At 53.5% G+C, this 15,594-nt stretch overlaps 3 protein-coding genes across 5 annotated transcripts; 1 reads left to right on the forward strand and 2 right to left on the reverse strand.

Moving 5' to 3' along the window:
- Window positions 1-202: 202 nt before the first annotated feature.
- On the reverse strand, window positions 203-5,542 carry CDCA5 (cell division cycle associated 5). The gene is made up of 6 exons (XM_060017502.1): window positions 5,446-5,542; window positions 5,133-5,227; window positions 4,986-5,051; window positions 4,864-4,899; window positions 2,043-2,480; window positions 203-1,850 (listed from the first exon to the last, which is right to left on the reverse strand). Exons 1-6 carry the CDS (start codon window positions 5,489-5,491, stop codon window positions 1,770-1,772), a joined length of 762 nt encoding a protein of 253 aa, XP_059873485.1. The 5' UTR covers window positions 5,492-5,542; the 3' UTR covers window positions 203-1,769.
- A 153-nt stretch (window positions 5,543-5,695) lies between these two features.
- On the forward strand, window positions 5,696-9,562 carry ZFPL1 (zinc finger protein like 1). Of its 2 annotated transcripts, none has more exons than XM_060019213.1 (8): window positions 5,696-5,881; window positions 6,199-6,308; window positions 6,619-6,730; window positions 7,935-8,128; window positions 8,221-8,293; window positions 8,368-8,514; window positions 8,764-8,887; window positions 9,376-9,562. In XM_060019213.1, the coding sequence occupies exons 2-8, from the start codon at window positions 6,207-6,209 to the stop codon at window positions 9,560-9,562; spliced, it is 939 nt and encodes a 312-aa protein (XP_059875196.1). In that variant the 5' UTR covers window positions 5,696-5,881; window positions 6,199-6,206. The 2 variants fall into 2 exon arrangements, with proteins under 2 accessions (XP_059875196.1, XP_059875197.1); XM_060019214.1 differs by lacking the exon at window positions 9,376-9,562 and adding an exon at window positions 9,167-9,368.
- A 212-nt stretch (window positions 9,563-9,774) lies between these two features.
- Window positions 9,775-15,592, reverse strand: TMEM262 (transmembrane protein 262). Of its 2 annotated transcripts, none has more exons than XM_060019216.2 (4): window positions 15,293-15,592; window positions 10,266-10,537; window positions 10,061-10,160; window positions 9,775-9,960 (listed from the first exon to the last, which is right to left on the reverse strand). In XM_060019216.2, exons 2-4 carry the CDS (start codon window positions 10,437-10,439, stop codon window positions 9,884-9,886), a joined length of 351 nt encoding a protein of 116 aa, XP_059875199.1. In that variant the 5' UTR covers window positions 10,440-10,537; window positions 15,293-15,592; the 3' UTR covers window positions 9,775-9,883. The 2 variants fall into 2 exon arrangements, with proteins under 2 accessions (XP_059875199.1, XP_059875198.1); XM_060019215.2 differs by having other exon boundaries at window positions 9,776-9,960; window positions 10,266-10,556.
- Between the last annotated feature and the right edge of the window lie 2 nt (window positions 15,593-15,594).

Genomic DNA, 15,594 nt, shown 5'->3' on the forward strand with positions numbered 1-15,594 from the left:
TGGACAGAAAAAACAGACCTGGGGGTGGGGTGGGGGTGGGAGTGATCTACCACAGGCTACTGGAGATCTACCACAGGCTACTGGCAGCCCCCCATACAAAGGGACAACCCTGGTGACACAGTCCAAAGAAGGCATGGCTTCCTGGGTCCCACACCTTCAGCTCTGCCTTTGACACAACAAAGAAACAGTCTATGAACAGGCAGAAACTCTTTAATTGTTTTCTTTAAAAAACAAACCCCAGTTTTTCCTTAAACTCCATTCTTAGTTTTTCAGGGACAAAGAGAAGTTTGCAATCATGACATCAACTCAACATCATTTGGCTACTCCCGATTCTGCAGGACTAAGACATTTCCCAGGAGTTGTCCCGCCAGCCAGCGAGGACAACTGCAAAGAGTTTAACTAGCACCCACCAGGCCCGTGCCATTTCAGGGACCCTAACCAAGCAAGCACTCATCTTCCCTGATATTCTCTGCTATCCACTAGCCTCTCCACACTCCTCTTATCCCCTACTTCCATGAACATGTAAACATCAAAAGGCACAGAGGCCTGGGCTATGGAGGAAGTTGTGGGTGGGCAGCCTTTGAAAGCTCACCTTTTAACAATATTGAGAAAAGAGAAACAGGGGCTAGGGGAGTGGGGATCCCCAGAGACAATGAGATGATCCCACCCTCCCCCTAGTTCAACTCCTAGCACCTACCTCAGGCAGTGTCCTCCTGTGAGAGGACACTAAGGAAGCTGAAAGTTAAAACTGCTATCAACCCTGGCCCCTTTCTGGCACGTGAGAAAAGCTTCCTAGAACTTTACGAAATGCTAATGTCACCAGGACCATTCAACCCCTAAGTTCTTCTTCTAGAGCTAAGTAGACGCTGAACACTTTGTTTTGTAAAAAACAGGTATGAGTGATAAGAAGGGGGGCCTCCTGCCATGGGCCCCTTCCTGCCCTCTGCAGTTATCCGTCCATATGCCCTGAGCCTCATGTTCTGGGGGGTCTGGAGACACCTTCCCTCCCCAAGCGGCCACTGCTCCATCAACCTGCATTTAACCGAACATCTCAGCAACAGCACACAGAACTATAAAACACAGCTTCTGTGCAGCAGACATTTATAGTCTGAGACCCAACCAAGGCTTCCCTCCCTCCTTCAAAACTTAAGACTATAGGCTGAATATTCTGCTTCTTCCTCACAGACAGAATTGTCTCCAATCCATGGCGACAGTCCTCCCGGACCATCTACAGAATCTAAGAGGAAACCCAAGCCTCGTTACCTAGACGCACTCATGGCTGGGAACCAAGCCTCAGCAGAGGCAACTCAGTAGAGAAAGCCCGAGGCTGGCTGTGGCCCTCGGCATCCAGCTCTGGTGGGGCTGCCGCAGAGCGGCCACATTTCCCCACAAGAGCAGAGGTGCTCTCTCTCACCCCCAGCCCCCAGCCCTTTAACCTCTTCTGGCTGGGCCAGTGATTCCTACTCCCTAGTCTGAGGCCCGACTGGAAACAGGCTGGGATACTCTGGGACGTAGTGGGGAAAGGATGGTAGGTGACTGACTACAGGCAGGACACCAGTGCGGGGCTGGGCCAGGCGGGCCCCATTTCCTCAAGCTGAAACGGCCGCTGCCGCTGTGCCAGCCCTCAGAGGACAGGCCTCATGTGCAGCAACAGCGCGTGCACAGGTAACGAGACCAGGGGAGGGGACCCCAAGTGTCTTCTCCACAGGGAGAGGGGACTATGTACAGGGGGAAGAGGGGAGTCTGGCCAGGGACAGCCCCACTTCATCTCATTCAACCAGGAGATCAAACTGCTCAGCAGCTTCAAACTCAGCATTCATGGCCGCGGCCCACTCATCCAGCTCCGATTTCTGGGGGAAGAGAAATGGGGGGCAGGTGAGTGGAGAAGCGGGCACATTGGCTGGAGCATTTCTACCCATACCCTGCAGGCGCCGCCTTTCTCCCGTGACAGCCAGGGCCGAGCCCCGGCCCTGCACGTGTCCCGGTGCGTCTCCCCGTGTGTCTGGCATGACGGCAGAGGAAGGCCCCTGCCCCTCACTCACCAAGATCTCCGGCACCTTCCTCTTCTTTCGTTTCTCTTTCACGGCCGGGGGAGAGATTCCAGGGAGAGTTGTGTCTGGGGCCCAGGGCTTCACAGGGACCCTGGGGACCTCAGTTAGCTTTGAACCCACCACAGGCGAGACTCCAGCCAAGTCTTCTGTGGCCAGCATCCCCTCAAAGCCAGAGCAGGACCAGCGACCCGGGGTGGAGGTGGAGGCCGAGCCAGGAGTCTCCAGGCGGCTGTAGGATCGCCTGACTTTCTTGGACATTTCCAAGTCTCTGGCGTCCAGGTCTCCCTCCCTGGAGTCGGACTCAACATTCAGGGAGCACAGCGCAGGAGTGGAGGCGGAGGTGACCCGGACACTGCGTGTCGGGAAGACGTCCTCCCGAGTAGGCTCCTTGCTAGGAGGGTTGTTTTCTTTCTCCAAAAAAACAGCGATCTGTACCAGGACAGAAGAGAGAACGCCTCCCTGTTACTTGGCTGTGTTACTTACTTCAAGAAAGGCGCAAGGAGATTTAGGGCAGAAAGAAAGACCCACAGGACCTAAAATGTCCATCCAGTCAATAAGTCCTTACTGGCCATCTGCCAGGCACTGGGAGTAGAGCAGGGAATAAAACCGAGAAGACCCGTCTCCACAGTGCTGCCACTCTGGTGGGGAAAATAGAGAATAGGGAGAATCACGTCGTATGTTAAGCACTTTGGAAAAAAACAACAGGACTGAGCATACTGGGTGGGGGAAGGGTTTGGAATTTTAAGTAGGTGTAGGTCAGTGTAGGCCTCACTGAGGTAGCACTGGAGCTATGACTTGAAGGAGATGAGGGAGTAAGTCATCTGGAGGAGAAATATTCTAGGCAGAGAGAACAGAAGGTGCAAAAGTCCTGAGGTGAACGGGTACCAGTCAGGGTCAAGGAACAATAAGGCTAGTGTGGCTGAAGTGAGAGGGAGCGAGGCGAGGAACTGAGCATGGGGTTCGAGAGGTAATGGGGGTGTTATAGGGCATTTTGCAGGCCACTGTAAGGGGAGACCCATGGAGCCCCTTGCTCCGAGACCCAGGGAGCCATGGCAAAGTTCTGAACAGGAAAGCACTTAATCTGACATGTGTATTAAGAGGTTCACACACTGGCTTCTCATAATTCCAGTCTCAGCTGAAGTGCTGCCTCCTCAGGGAGGCGGTCCCTTACCGTGGAACGGAGCAGCCCCTCCTCACCTTTGCTAGTCACCCTCTGTCACAATGACCTCTTTCCTGAACAGTGAGCATCACTATCTGATTGTGGCTGTTCGCTGGGTGACTGTGACGCCAACTAGAATGTGCGCGTCACATGTGAGCATCTTCATCTGTCTCGCTGACCTTGCCTGTGCCCAACACCTTCAGCAGAGCCCTGCGTGGAGCCGGTGTTCCATAAATAATCACTGAGTTAACTTTCACAAAACTTGACACTGAGCTTTGTGCCAACCAAGACAAGGCGAGAAACAAGACAAATTTAGGGCCCTTGTGGTTTAATAGAATTATATTGGTTATCAAGAGAGACATTTCCTGGCTACAGATTCTGGGGAATCTGCCCCATAAGTCTTAGTAAAAGGGATACTGAACAAAATGGGAGTCACCCAGACGACTTCTTCTTCAATCCCTACAGCCAAGCAGTCATCGAAGTCCTTGTGCATTTTTTGTTCGATATCTCATGAATCTATCATTCAACCAACAAGAAAGAGTGGCCACCATAGGGGAGACAGAAGTCCCTGCCCCTAAGACAACAAGCATGCAAACAAAATACTCTCGGCTATTCATAAGGCCTATGGAGAAATGTATCAGGCAGGCTTCGGGGAGGCAGTGCCCTTTGAGCTGAGTCCTATGTGATGCGGTGGTCACGCGGTGAGCCAGGGGAAGAAGCAGCACTCTGCCTTTACCTAACTTCAGGCTCCCACCATCTCACTTCGGGATTCCTTTCATGCCCGCCCACCTGGTCTGGGGGTCCCCAGAAGGCTTTCTGCAATCCATTCTCCACCCAGACCCTAAAGAGATCTTTCTAAAATACCCAAGCCTGCCTCAGTCACTACCTTAAGACTCTCCAAAGCTGCCCACAGAACAAAGGATGAAGTCGAAGCTCATCCTCATGCCTCATCAGGATCTGCTCTGGCTTGGCACGCTCCCTCCCCTGACAAGGTCTGGGGCAGACACATCAAAGCTGCTGTTCCCCAAACCTCATGCTTTTCCTTGTGGACTCCAGGCATCTGCAAACACAGCTTCCTTTGCCTAGAACACTCCTAACTTGTCTTCAAAGACTCAGTTTAAACACTTCTTCTGTGAAACATTCCCTGAGCTACCTGGTCTGGGTTAGGTGCCTTTACAGCACCTAGTACTTTCTTTATTGCAGTCCTCAGCACACTATGTTATCACTTATTTGTCTTTCTCCCCACTTGACTGTAAGCCCCGTGAGCCACTCAAAGGCAGTTAGTATTTCTCATTCATTATATCTTCAGGTACAGACCTCCTTTTAACGAGACATCCTTAACAATAACTTCCGCTAAAACAGTTAAGGACATTATACTACACTGAGAACAATAGACGAGGAAGAAGAAAGTAGTTAAGACACAGCTCAACTTTTAAAGGAAAATGGTAGAGAACACAGGGCATCAATAGCTAAACGCACCAAGTGTGCAGGAAGTAAGCAAGACTGGCGATACACATAGGTGTCCAAAGGCAAACTGTTTCAAAATACAGCAAATAGCTCCCTGGGCAGACGTGAGCAGCCATTATATTCCGCCGCAGCTCTAGACTGTCTGTCCTGGATTTCCCTTAACTAAGAAAATGAAAATGAACTTACCCGGGGGCTCCTTCGAGGCGAATGAACAGACGGGATCTGTGGAGACAACACTAGTTGATCACATCAACACTAGTTGATCCCACTTCTGGCTCCCCACCTACAACCCCTCTCTCTGTCCTCACCTCTACAGTATGGGCCACGATCTTCTTCAAGACGATGGGCTTTCTGACGGGAGTCGCCTGGGGTGCCTGGAGAAGAGGGGTGAACTTGAGCTCTACATTAGCCCAGGGGCCTCCGGGGCAGGAGGAACTGAGGAACCCGGGGCTCACCTTAGGCCAGATTTCCGGGAGGATGCTTGGGAGATCAGAGCCTGATTTCCGCTGGGACCTCCGCAGAGACTGAGTGGAAGTTGGGGCGCTGGGCCCTGGAAAGAGACAAATTTAGCAGGTAGGGGAGGACTCTAGACCTCAGAGTCTAGAGAGAACAGGAGCTGAAGAGAGCGAGAGTTCCCAAACAGGCCCTTTGGGGGCGCCTTCTCGGGAGGGGGACGAGCCTCCTAGGGCGGTGGGGGGAGGGCCTTCCTCACGGAACTGCGTCCCACAAACTGCTCAGCCCCATCTCTCCCGCGCGCCCTCCGCTCACCGGAGCACTGGGCGGCCCCTCCGGACCGGGTTCGCCTCTGGGACATGTCTAGCCTTGGTCTCGAGCTCTACTGCCGCAGCCGCCGCAGCCACCGCCGCCAGGGCTCGCGCCAACCCGAAGGGCAAACGTTCGAATTACCCGCCTTACCCGGGAGGAAGTGGAAGTGACGTAAAGCGGGAGGGCCGCCGACCTCCGGTCACCCCTTTTCCACCCGCCTCCACGTCTAGCGTCTGCAGGGGCGGGGCCAGAGGCGAGCTGGTGTCATCAGCGCGCGCCGCACCCGGAAGAGACGTGGCAGTGGAGGGATAATCGGAGGGTTCTGAGCTGGAGGGAGCCGAGCGAGAACTCGGCTGAGTGCTGTCTGACCTTCCGCACCTCGGACCGGCGCTCGCGCCCTGGGGACGAGTGCCGCAGCCGATTCGTAACACACAGTGGGGTCTGTGGGGAAGGTGGGGGCGGGGCTTGGAGGGGGTGGGGCTCGGGAGGGGCCCCTAGGGGCGGGGCCGGTGGTATCGGAGAGACTGATGGAGGGGCCTGGCCAGGTTTGGGATGCGGGAGGCATCTGGGGTCTCCGGAGGTGGGATTTATGCAGGGGGCGTGGCCGGAATGGAGAGGGACGGTGGGCAAGAGTTTGGGGTTGGGGCGAGTACGAGAGGTGTCTAGGGCAGGTAAGAGTGGAAACAACTGGGCTGGTGAGTGCGTTGTGGCGGCCACCAGAACCTGGTTCCCTGCCAACTCAGACCCCTTCCTCAGGGTCGACTATGGGGCTTTGCAAGTGCCCCAAGAGGAAGGTGACCAACCTATTCTGCTTCGAACACCGGGTCAACGTCTGCGAGCACTGCCTGGTAGCCAATCACGCCAAGGTGGGTGTTCAGAGGAACGGCTGAGCAGGGCACTAGGTGGGCAGGCAGTATTGACTTCCTCCAAATCCATGAAGGGCCTGGCCCTAGAATGGAAGCTCCACAAGGACAAGGACTTAGTTTATTTTGTTCACTGTTGTATCCCCAGTGCTTAAGTCAGAGTATGGCACACTGTGTGTGCTCAATAAATGTTTATTGATTGGTCGAACAGAAGTATCAATCTCCTCTGTGATGAGAAAAAGAGGCATCTGGGCTTTGGGGAGATGGGCTGTGGAGTTCTTGCTCCAGTTGTGACCTCTTTCTCCCACTTCAGTGCATCGTCCAGTCCTACCTGCAGTGGCTCCAAGATAGCGATTACAACCCCAATTGCCGCCTCTGCAACATACCCCTGGCCTCCCGGGAGACGACCCGCCTGGTCTGTTATGGTGAGGCCTGGGCACCTTATGGGGGGATCAGGACAGGCCCAGCGTGACCAGTTTCCAGGCACTCCCCAAGCAGCAGGACAGTGACCTCTCAAGTCTGGGAGGCTGGAGCCCCAGGTTCTGGTCCAGCTAGGTTACTTACCTGCTGTGTGAGCTCAGGCAAGTCATTTCCCCTTAAGAGGCCTTAGTGTTTTTCCCTAAAAATTAAAGCTTCTAGCTTCTTCCCTGCCAATCTCTAGGGTTGAGCGAGAGCCAGTCAAACTTGTGGGTGTGGTTGTAGCTGTGAGCAGTAGCTGGCCATACCAGCAGTGAGCTGAAAGCATGGGGCTTTCAGACATTCAGGATCCATTTCTGATTCCAAGATTAAACAGAGAGGAACTGCATTCCTCACAGTAATGTCAGCTAAAGGAAGTCAGCAGGGGCATGTGTCATGACCTTGACCTGACTCTGGTGTAAGAGCCTTAGCTCCACTTTTTGAAGGAACTAGTGTAAAAGAGTGCGCTCCATGTATGTGTTTCTCACTGTGTGTTTATATGTGCATGAACTGAACGTGCATTGTGTCTTTACATAAGTGTTAGTGTATTCATTAGTACTATGGGTGAATGAATGGGTAACTGTTGTATGTGAACATATAAGCACAGGTGTGTTGTGGGGTTGCAGGAGAATTCCTAGGTGAGGGTGCGTAAGTGTTAGCAAACGTGAGTGTATAGATGTGTATGTGAGAGTTAGTCTGCCCGTATGGGTGGATGTAGGGGATGGCACCTGCGTTTGACATGTATATAAACACGTGTATATCTGTGCCCATGGATGTGTACACCCATACGTGTTCCTGTGTGTATGTCTAGTAACCTTTTCTGAAACTGTTCTTGATGAGCTGTTAGCCCAATGAGCTTGTGATGAGTGCGAGTCCAGAGAGGACTCATGGAAAGGGTAGGTGGCATCTTCTTCCCACCCACCCCCACCCCCTAGTGGGCTGGGAAGTTTGGTAGCATCTGCCTTAACTTAGTCAGATAGTGGTGGCCAGGAAGGCCAAAGTCTTAGGGAATACTGAGGAAGTGGACCTGGGGTAAGGATGGGCAAGAGAAGGCCCTGGGCTTACACTTATGTGTGCATGTATCTCTGCAGCAGGCTGGGGGCTCTTGCTGGGCTAGGGGTCCTAAGTGTCTGCTTCTTCATGTCTTTCCTCCACTACTTCATGGGCCCTCAGATCTCTTCCACTGGGCCTGCCTCAATGAACGTGCTGCCCAGCTACCCCAAAACACAGCACCTGCTGGCTACCAGTGCCCCAGCTGCAGTGGCCCCATCTTCCCTCCAACCAACCTGGCCGGCCCCGTGGCCTCCGCACTGAGAGAGAAACTGGCCACAGTCAACTGGGCCCGGGCAGGACTGGGTCTTCCTCTGGTGAGAGCCTCTATCCCCTGGGTCCCACCTGGGCCAGGTGGGTGGGTGGGGACAGCACTGGGCAGGCTGGTGACATCTGTTCTTTCCTCCAGATTGACGAGGTGGTGAGCCCAGAGCCTGAGCCCCTCAACACTTCCGACTTCTCTGACTGGTCCAGCTTTAATGGTAAGTGGTGGTCTCCACCTGCTGTTGGGGCCCTTGCCTCCCTGCTCTGCTGACAGCTCTCTTCCTGCCCACAGCCAGTGGTAGCCCCAAACAAGAGGAGACAGCCAGCGCTTCTGCTGCCCCAGCCTTCTACAGCCAAGTCCCCCGGCCCCCTGCTTCCCCGAGCCGACCCGAGCAGCACATGGTGATCCACATGGGCAATCCCGAGCCTCTGACTCACGGTGAGCCGGGGAACTGTCCAGGCCAGAGGAGGATAGAATGGGAGTGGGGTGCTTTGCGTGGAGGGAGCTCGGGGGTCTGGACACCCACCCACAGGGACCCTTCCTCACTGCATCACAGACGTTACCTCCCCACAATTCCGAGATGCTGTTAGGCTGAGAAGGGCCGGGATCTCCTGCCCTCCCCTCTCCCCACCCCGCTATGGGCCAGTTTTCCTGAGCCTGTGGATGCCGGTGGCTCTGCCCCTGCAGCCTCAGCCCCAAGGAAGGTGTATGACACGCGGGATGATGACCGGGCGCCAGGCCTCCATGGGGATTGTGATGATGACAAGTACCGTCGCCGGCCTGCCCTGGGCTGGCTGGCCCAGCTGCTCAGGTACATGGGGTCAGGTGGGGCAGGATGCCAGGAAGGGGGAGGAGGGGAAGTGAGAGCCAGAGACCCTGGCAGGGCGATTTCATGACAAAAGGGGCTTGTTCTGGGTAATAACGGGACCTGGTATAGGGGCTGTGCACCGAAGCCTGGGCTTGGGTCTGCCCCGCTCTGGGTGTTTCCTTGCGTGCTACGTATGAGGTTCGGACTCGGGCTCTTTGAGGCCCCTTCCTGCTCTGACACCTCCCAATCTTTGTGACTCTCCTTATGCCCGACACATTCCAGTTTCAGAACACAGTTGTTGCCTCAGCTGGTTTGAGCTGCACAGTCAGCCTGGTAGTGGGCAGGCGCAGGGATGACCACCCTTGAGGAAACCAGGCTCAGGGATGGTGGCGCTGGGGCCGGAAGACGAGCGTCATGGCTGGGGCTCCTCTCCCGGCTGCAGGGGCCGCCAGGGACTGGAGGCCTGACCTGACTTCCCCTCATCCCCCCAGGAGCCGGGCTGGGTCTCGTAAGCGGCCGCTGACCCTGCTGCAGCGGGCAGGGCTGCTGCTGCTCCTGGGGCTGCTGGGCTTCCTGGCCCTCCTTGCGCTCATGTCTCGCCTGGGCCGGGCTGCGGCTGACAGCGATCCCAACCTGGACCCGCTCATGAACCCTCACATCCGTGTGGGTCCCTCCTGAGCCCCTGCTTATGGCTGGGCCAGCCTAGGAGCTGGGGGCCTGAGGGTGGGTAGAGGGGGAGGTCCAGGGGCCCTTCTCTGCTCCTCTTCCTCAAGCCTGAGACACTAAGATCCCAGGCCCAAAGCCAAGTCCACCAGAGTGGCTGCAGGCTAGGCCTGGGGTTCCTGCAGATCAAACATTTGTCTTGACCTTCTCCTCCTGGGTCTCCAGCTTTCCCTCTCCCTCCCCCAAAGGAGCTGACAGGTGGAAATAAATTACAGACTTTATTAAAACACCCGAAGCAGCCTTTTCCTTCCCCCTTCTCAGCCTGGGCCCCAAGCCTCAGTGGTTCTCTTCCCGGTACTCTATGGCCAGAAACTCCAGGGACAGGCGGTTGAAGAACATGGCTCCGTTGAGCACTGGGCAGAGGAGAGAGCCCCCATCAGCCTTGCCTGCCCCCTCCTTGCTGCATCTCAGGGTTCCAGAGCTCCCCCCTCCCGCTGCGTACACCCTACTCACTCAGGACGGTCAGGGAAAAGCATCGACGAAACTTGTCATGTGTCATCTCAGCGTAGAGTGACCCCATGGCGGCCCAGCAGATGCCGATCACCTGGGAGAACTGTAGGCCCCATCCCGTGGGAGAGTGGCCCCCTGACACACAGGGGGGTTTCCATCAGCCCCTGGGCCTCCTCTGACCAGCCCTCGAGCCCCTGCCCTGGCCTACCATCAGGACAACTGTGTAGCGGAAGCTCATGCGGTCATAGTGGTGGGTGATACAGAAGTTGTGCACATCGCTGGCGAAGACGGTCAGGTGTACGAAGAAGAGCATCAGAGCAGCCATGGTGAGAATCATGCCTTGTGGGAAGAAGAGCACGGCCACGCGGTCCCGCCACCGCATCCTGGCGGCAGCACAGACTCAAGGCAGCTGGTACAGCTTGAGCAAGCGGACACTGCCCAGGAGGAGCAGCCGACCCCTCCAGTTCTGGAGCGCACAGTCTGGAATAGCCGTAGGATTCTAGAATCAGGAGGACATAGAGAACAAGATTCTCGAGCACAGGCTGTTTCCAGCCAATACAGGAGTGTTTCATGGGTGGCCAGGGCAGCTCTGAACTGTGGAGGGGGGCTGGGCTAAAGGCAGAGAGCAGCGGGGCCCTAGCGTGTTGAGGGAGGGACAGTGTGCCTCACCATCCCAGCCCACACACTTTGTGCTCTTGGGCAGATCTTCTCACTAAGTCCTCAACAGTTCCACGCAGGAGGCAGTGTGGGCACATTCTGCAGATGAAGAACTGGGGCTCAGAAAAGCGAAGGGGGGACTTCCTTGGTGGCACAGTGGTTAAGAATCCACCTGCCAATGCAGGGGACACAGGTTCGAGCCCTGGTCCGGGGAGATCCCGCATGCCATGGAACAACTAATCCTGTGTGCCACAACTACTGAGCCTGCAAGCCACAGCTATTGAAGCGCACATGCCTAGAGCCCATGCTTCACAACAAGAGAAGCCACCGCAATGAGAAGCACACGCACCACAACGAAGAGTAGCCCCTCCTCGCCGCAACTAGAGAAAGCCCGCGCACAGCAACGAACACCCAACACAGCCAAAAAAAAAAAAAAAATGTGAAGGGGCATGTAGGTCCTCAGCAAGTCTTAGGCAGATGAGAGGTCACGTGTAATCTCTCCTAATGAGATCTCTCCAGTAGAACTGGAGGATGTAGCCAGGTGAGGGCAGGCCTGGGCTGGATCACAAACTCCAAGTATTTGTTCCAGCCCCTAATGGGGAGGAAGTAAGGGAAGGGACAACAGATTCTCCATAGCTGTCCCAGGACCTTCCCACATCCTCCCCAGGTGGGCCCTGGAGAGCAACTGGCTTTTCCATCTTCTCCCCAGATGTTCTTCCAACACATGATGCTGACCCGCTCTCCCCTCTGCTGCCTTCCAGCACTCAGCATCTTAACACTCATTGTCTCTACCATTCCAAGAGTCCCATGAGAAAGCTGAGACTGGTGGCACAAATCCTATTTTACACACAAGCCTGGGGCACAGAGAGGGATTGTCAGCTCAAGTTTTCGCAGCCAATGAGTGAGGGAATCAGTACTAAGACTAATATCCACTTCTACCTGAGGCTGTGGAATGGGTAGGGACAATTAGATGCCAAGAAAAAAACATTTCCTCTGTACGTGTGAGAGGTGAGAACTCCAGGACTGTCAACAAAATAAGTCAGAAAACTGGCCAGAAATGGTGTGGAGGGACATGCAAACTCCCAGGAACTAAAGTATTGTAGAAGAGTTGATGTTGAACTTGGCCAGCCCCATTGCCTCCTGCCTGACTGTCTGCCCCAGAAGTCAGGTCCCAGGTCAGGTCAAGACCGCAAGTCTCCTGCCTGGAAGCAGTAAGGTTAAATAAAGCCTGACACCACCATCCATTATTGCTGCCCAGTGTCATTAATCACAAGAGACCCTCAGACCCCCATCTTAACACATTGAAGGGGTGATGCCCGATGCCCAGCTGTGTTCACACCATTGAAACAATTGTTTGCACTTTAGTTCTCATTTGAATACAAACGAATGTTTTTATGTTAGGGCTTCTACCTGAATGTCATTTAAAAAAAAAATTACCCCCAGGGGCTTCTCTGGTGGCGCAGTGGTTGAGAGTCCGCCTGCCGATGCAGGGGACACGGGTTCATGCCCCGGTCCGGGAGGATCCCACATGCCGCGGAGCGGCTGGGCCAGTGAGCCATGGCCGCTGAGCCTGCGCGTCCGGAGCCTGTGCTCCGCAACGGGAGAGGCCACAACAGTGAGAGGCCCGCATAACGCAAAAAAAAAAAAAATTAATTAATTAATTAAAAATTACCCCCATAGTGTATGAATATGTTCTTGTAAAAGATTTGCATCATACACAGGCATACAGAGGAGAATGTACCAGTCTCCCCCCTCCACCCCCACACCTACGGAGGTAACCCCTTCAACAGTTCGGTGAGTGGGCATCTTTTGAGTTCCTTCTTTTTAAAAAAATTTTTTTAAATTTATTATTATTATAATTTTTGGGTTTTTTTTGCGGTATGCGTGCCTCTCACTGTTGTGGCCTCTCCCGTTGCGGAACACAGGCTCCGAACGCGCAGGCTCAGCGGCCACGGCTCACGGGCCCAGCCACTCCGCGGCACGTGGGATCTTCCCGGACCAGGGCACGAACCCGTGTCCCCTGCATCAGCAGGCGGACTCTCAACCACTGCGCCACCAGGGAAGCCCTATTATTATTATTTTATTTGTTTAATTTATTTATTTTTGGCTGCGTTGGATCTTCGTTGCTGAACGCGGGCTTTCTCTAGCTGCTGCAGGGGCTACTCGTTGCGGTGCGCGGGCTTCTCATTGTAGTGGCTTCTCTTGTTGTGGAACATGAGCTCCAGGCACATGGGCTTCAGTAGTTGTGGCACGCGGGCTCTAGAGCGCAGGCTCAGTAGCTGTGGCACACGGGCTTAGTTGCTCCGCGGCATGTGGGATCTTCCTGTACCAGGACTTGAGCCCGTGTCCCCTGCATTGGCAGGCGGATTCTTAACCACTGTGCCACCAGGAAGCCCTGAGTCCCTTCTTGATGTTAACTTCATACACCTACGTGTACATCTACATGCATAATTTAAAAAACAAAATCACACCATGTGTACTGTCAAAGTATAATTTTCAGAAAGTTAAAAATATGATCTCTAAATAAAGAATAAACATGTAACTAAGATGTCTTAACTCATCGGTGAAGGGTTCCCCCTCAGTAAGGTAGGAATGCGTCTTGAGGAGCTGGATATGGATAGGCATTTAAAGAGAAATATTAGAACATGATTACTAGGTTAGATACAAAATTGGCTGGTGTCCTACAGGGCAAACAAACCAAATTTTGAGGTTATTTTTCCATTGGATATAGATGTTTTGCATCTCTTTGGGACAATATCTAAATAGCAAGATCAAACAAATGTACACTCCTATAGGTAATTAAATAATCCTTGGGTGGGCTTGTGAAACAATGCCCCAGTATGATATTGGAAGGTCATGCTACCGTCTGTATTCCAAATTTTGGATAATTTTTCTTAACAGTATTCTGCAACTTTTTTTTGAAGTTTATAGATTTCTTGGAGTAGATCTACATCTTTCTACTCTTTTTAAAGACTATATTTATTCAGGCTGCGCTGGGGCTTAGTTGCGGTGGGATCTTCGTTGCAGCATGTTTAGTTTCGGCACGTGGGATCTTTAGTTGTGGCATGCGGACTTCTTAGTTGCGGCATGAGAACTCTTAGTTGCAGCAGGCATGTGGGATCTAGTTCCCTGACCAAGGATCGAACCCGGGCCCCCTGCATTGGGAGCGCAGAGTCCCCCCCACTGGACCAACCAGGGAAGCCCCTAAATCTTTATACTCTTTTCTTCATTTTTCTTAAGATTATAGCTTGATAAGCTTAAATCTTCATGTATATTTTTTATACAGCCTCTGAGTATCCCATAGAGTCAGGGGTCAGCAAACTTCTGTGAAAAACAAGATGGTAAATGTTACAGGTTTTGCCAGCCGTACGTCTCTGTTGCAATGACTCAACTCTGCTGTTGTAGTTAAAAGTAGGCATAGGGCTTCCCTGGTGGTGCAGTGGTTAAGAATCTGCCTGCCAATGCAGGGGACGTGTTTGAGCCCTGGTCTGGGAAGATCCCACATGCCGCGGAGCAACTACGCCCGTGTGCCACAACTACTGAGTGTGCACTCTAGAGCCCGCAAGCTGCAACTACTGAGCCCGCGTGCCGCAACTACTGGAGCCTGTGTGCCACAACTACGGGAGCCCACGTGCCACAACTACTGAAGCCTGCATGCCTAGAGCCCGTGCTCCACAACAAGAGAAGCCACCGCAATGAGAAGCCCGCGCACCACAATGAAGAGTAGCCCCCGCTCGCCGTAACTAGAGAAAGCCCGCGCGCAGCAACAAAGACCCAAGGCAGCCAAAAATAAATAAATTAAAAAACCAAAAGCAGGCATAGATAATATGTAAATGCATGGGCATGGATGTGTTCCCATGGACACTGAAATATGAATTTCATATGATTTTCACATCATGAAATGCCATTTTTTTTCAACCATTTAAAAATGAAAAAAAAAAGCTTACAGGCCATATGAAAACAGGTGGTGGGCTGTGTTTGGCTGGCAGGACCCCTGCCAAAGAATAAAGTGGTTTCCATTCCATCCCTGGCCCCCCCAGCCCATCATAAGTAATGTTTCAAGGACCACACTGACACAGTCTTTTTCTCCTTTTCATCCATTCAAACTCGGCGTGTCTCAGTTTGAACTGCAAGTCTTTCCCTATCTTCAGCTCTTCACCTGGGTGAACAGCTGTACCTTTGTCCCAATCGGAAACCTGAGAATTATCAACATCTCCACCTAACCCCTCCGTCAGCACATCCCATCAGTCACTTAAGATGTGCCAACTGTGTCTTCTAAGCGGCGTATAATAGGAGTTCTCAAGTTCAGGTGCACCAGAACTGCTTGACTTAAAAAAAATAAGCTAGGTCTGAGGGGAGCCCAGAGTCTTTGCAACACGCCACAAGTAATTCTGAAGGCAATTCTGATGCACGTCAGAGGACCAGGCCTTGAGAAACACTGCGCTAGAGCCACTGTGCAGCACTGTACATGCATTTAATCCTCGCAGCCCCCTTGTGAAATACGTACCCCAATATTAGGAATGGGGGAAACTGAGCTGCTACCCCCGTAACAAGGCAGTGGCAGGATGCCAGACATACCCTCTCTGGCTCCACGGCCCGCGCTCCGTCCACTGCATCTAGGGACATATTCCGCAGCCCCTGTCTGCGGGGGTGCAGGGTTGGAAGCCACGACTCGTCCTCCTTCTGGGAGGACAGCGACTCGACCAGTTCCACAAAATCCTTCCTGCAAAGCTGGGGGAACCCAGGGCTCTGGCGGAACCTCTTCGCTCGGGGAGGAAAGGTGCGGGGGAACTCCAGTCTCGAAGGACCCAGGGCTGCAGGGGGACGTTTCACCCGAAGGACTGCCTTGTTTCAACAACAACTTTATGGCTCCCGGAAGT

This window comes from Delphinus delphis, chromosome 8 (genome assembly GCF_949987515.2).
Source record: "Delphinus delphis chromosome 8, mDelDel1.2, whole genome shotgun sequence".
Classification (NCBI taxonomy): domain Eukaryota; kingdom Metazoa; phylum Chordata; class Mammalia; order Artiodactyla; family Delphinidae; genus Delphinus; species Delphinus delphis.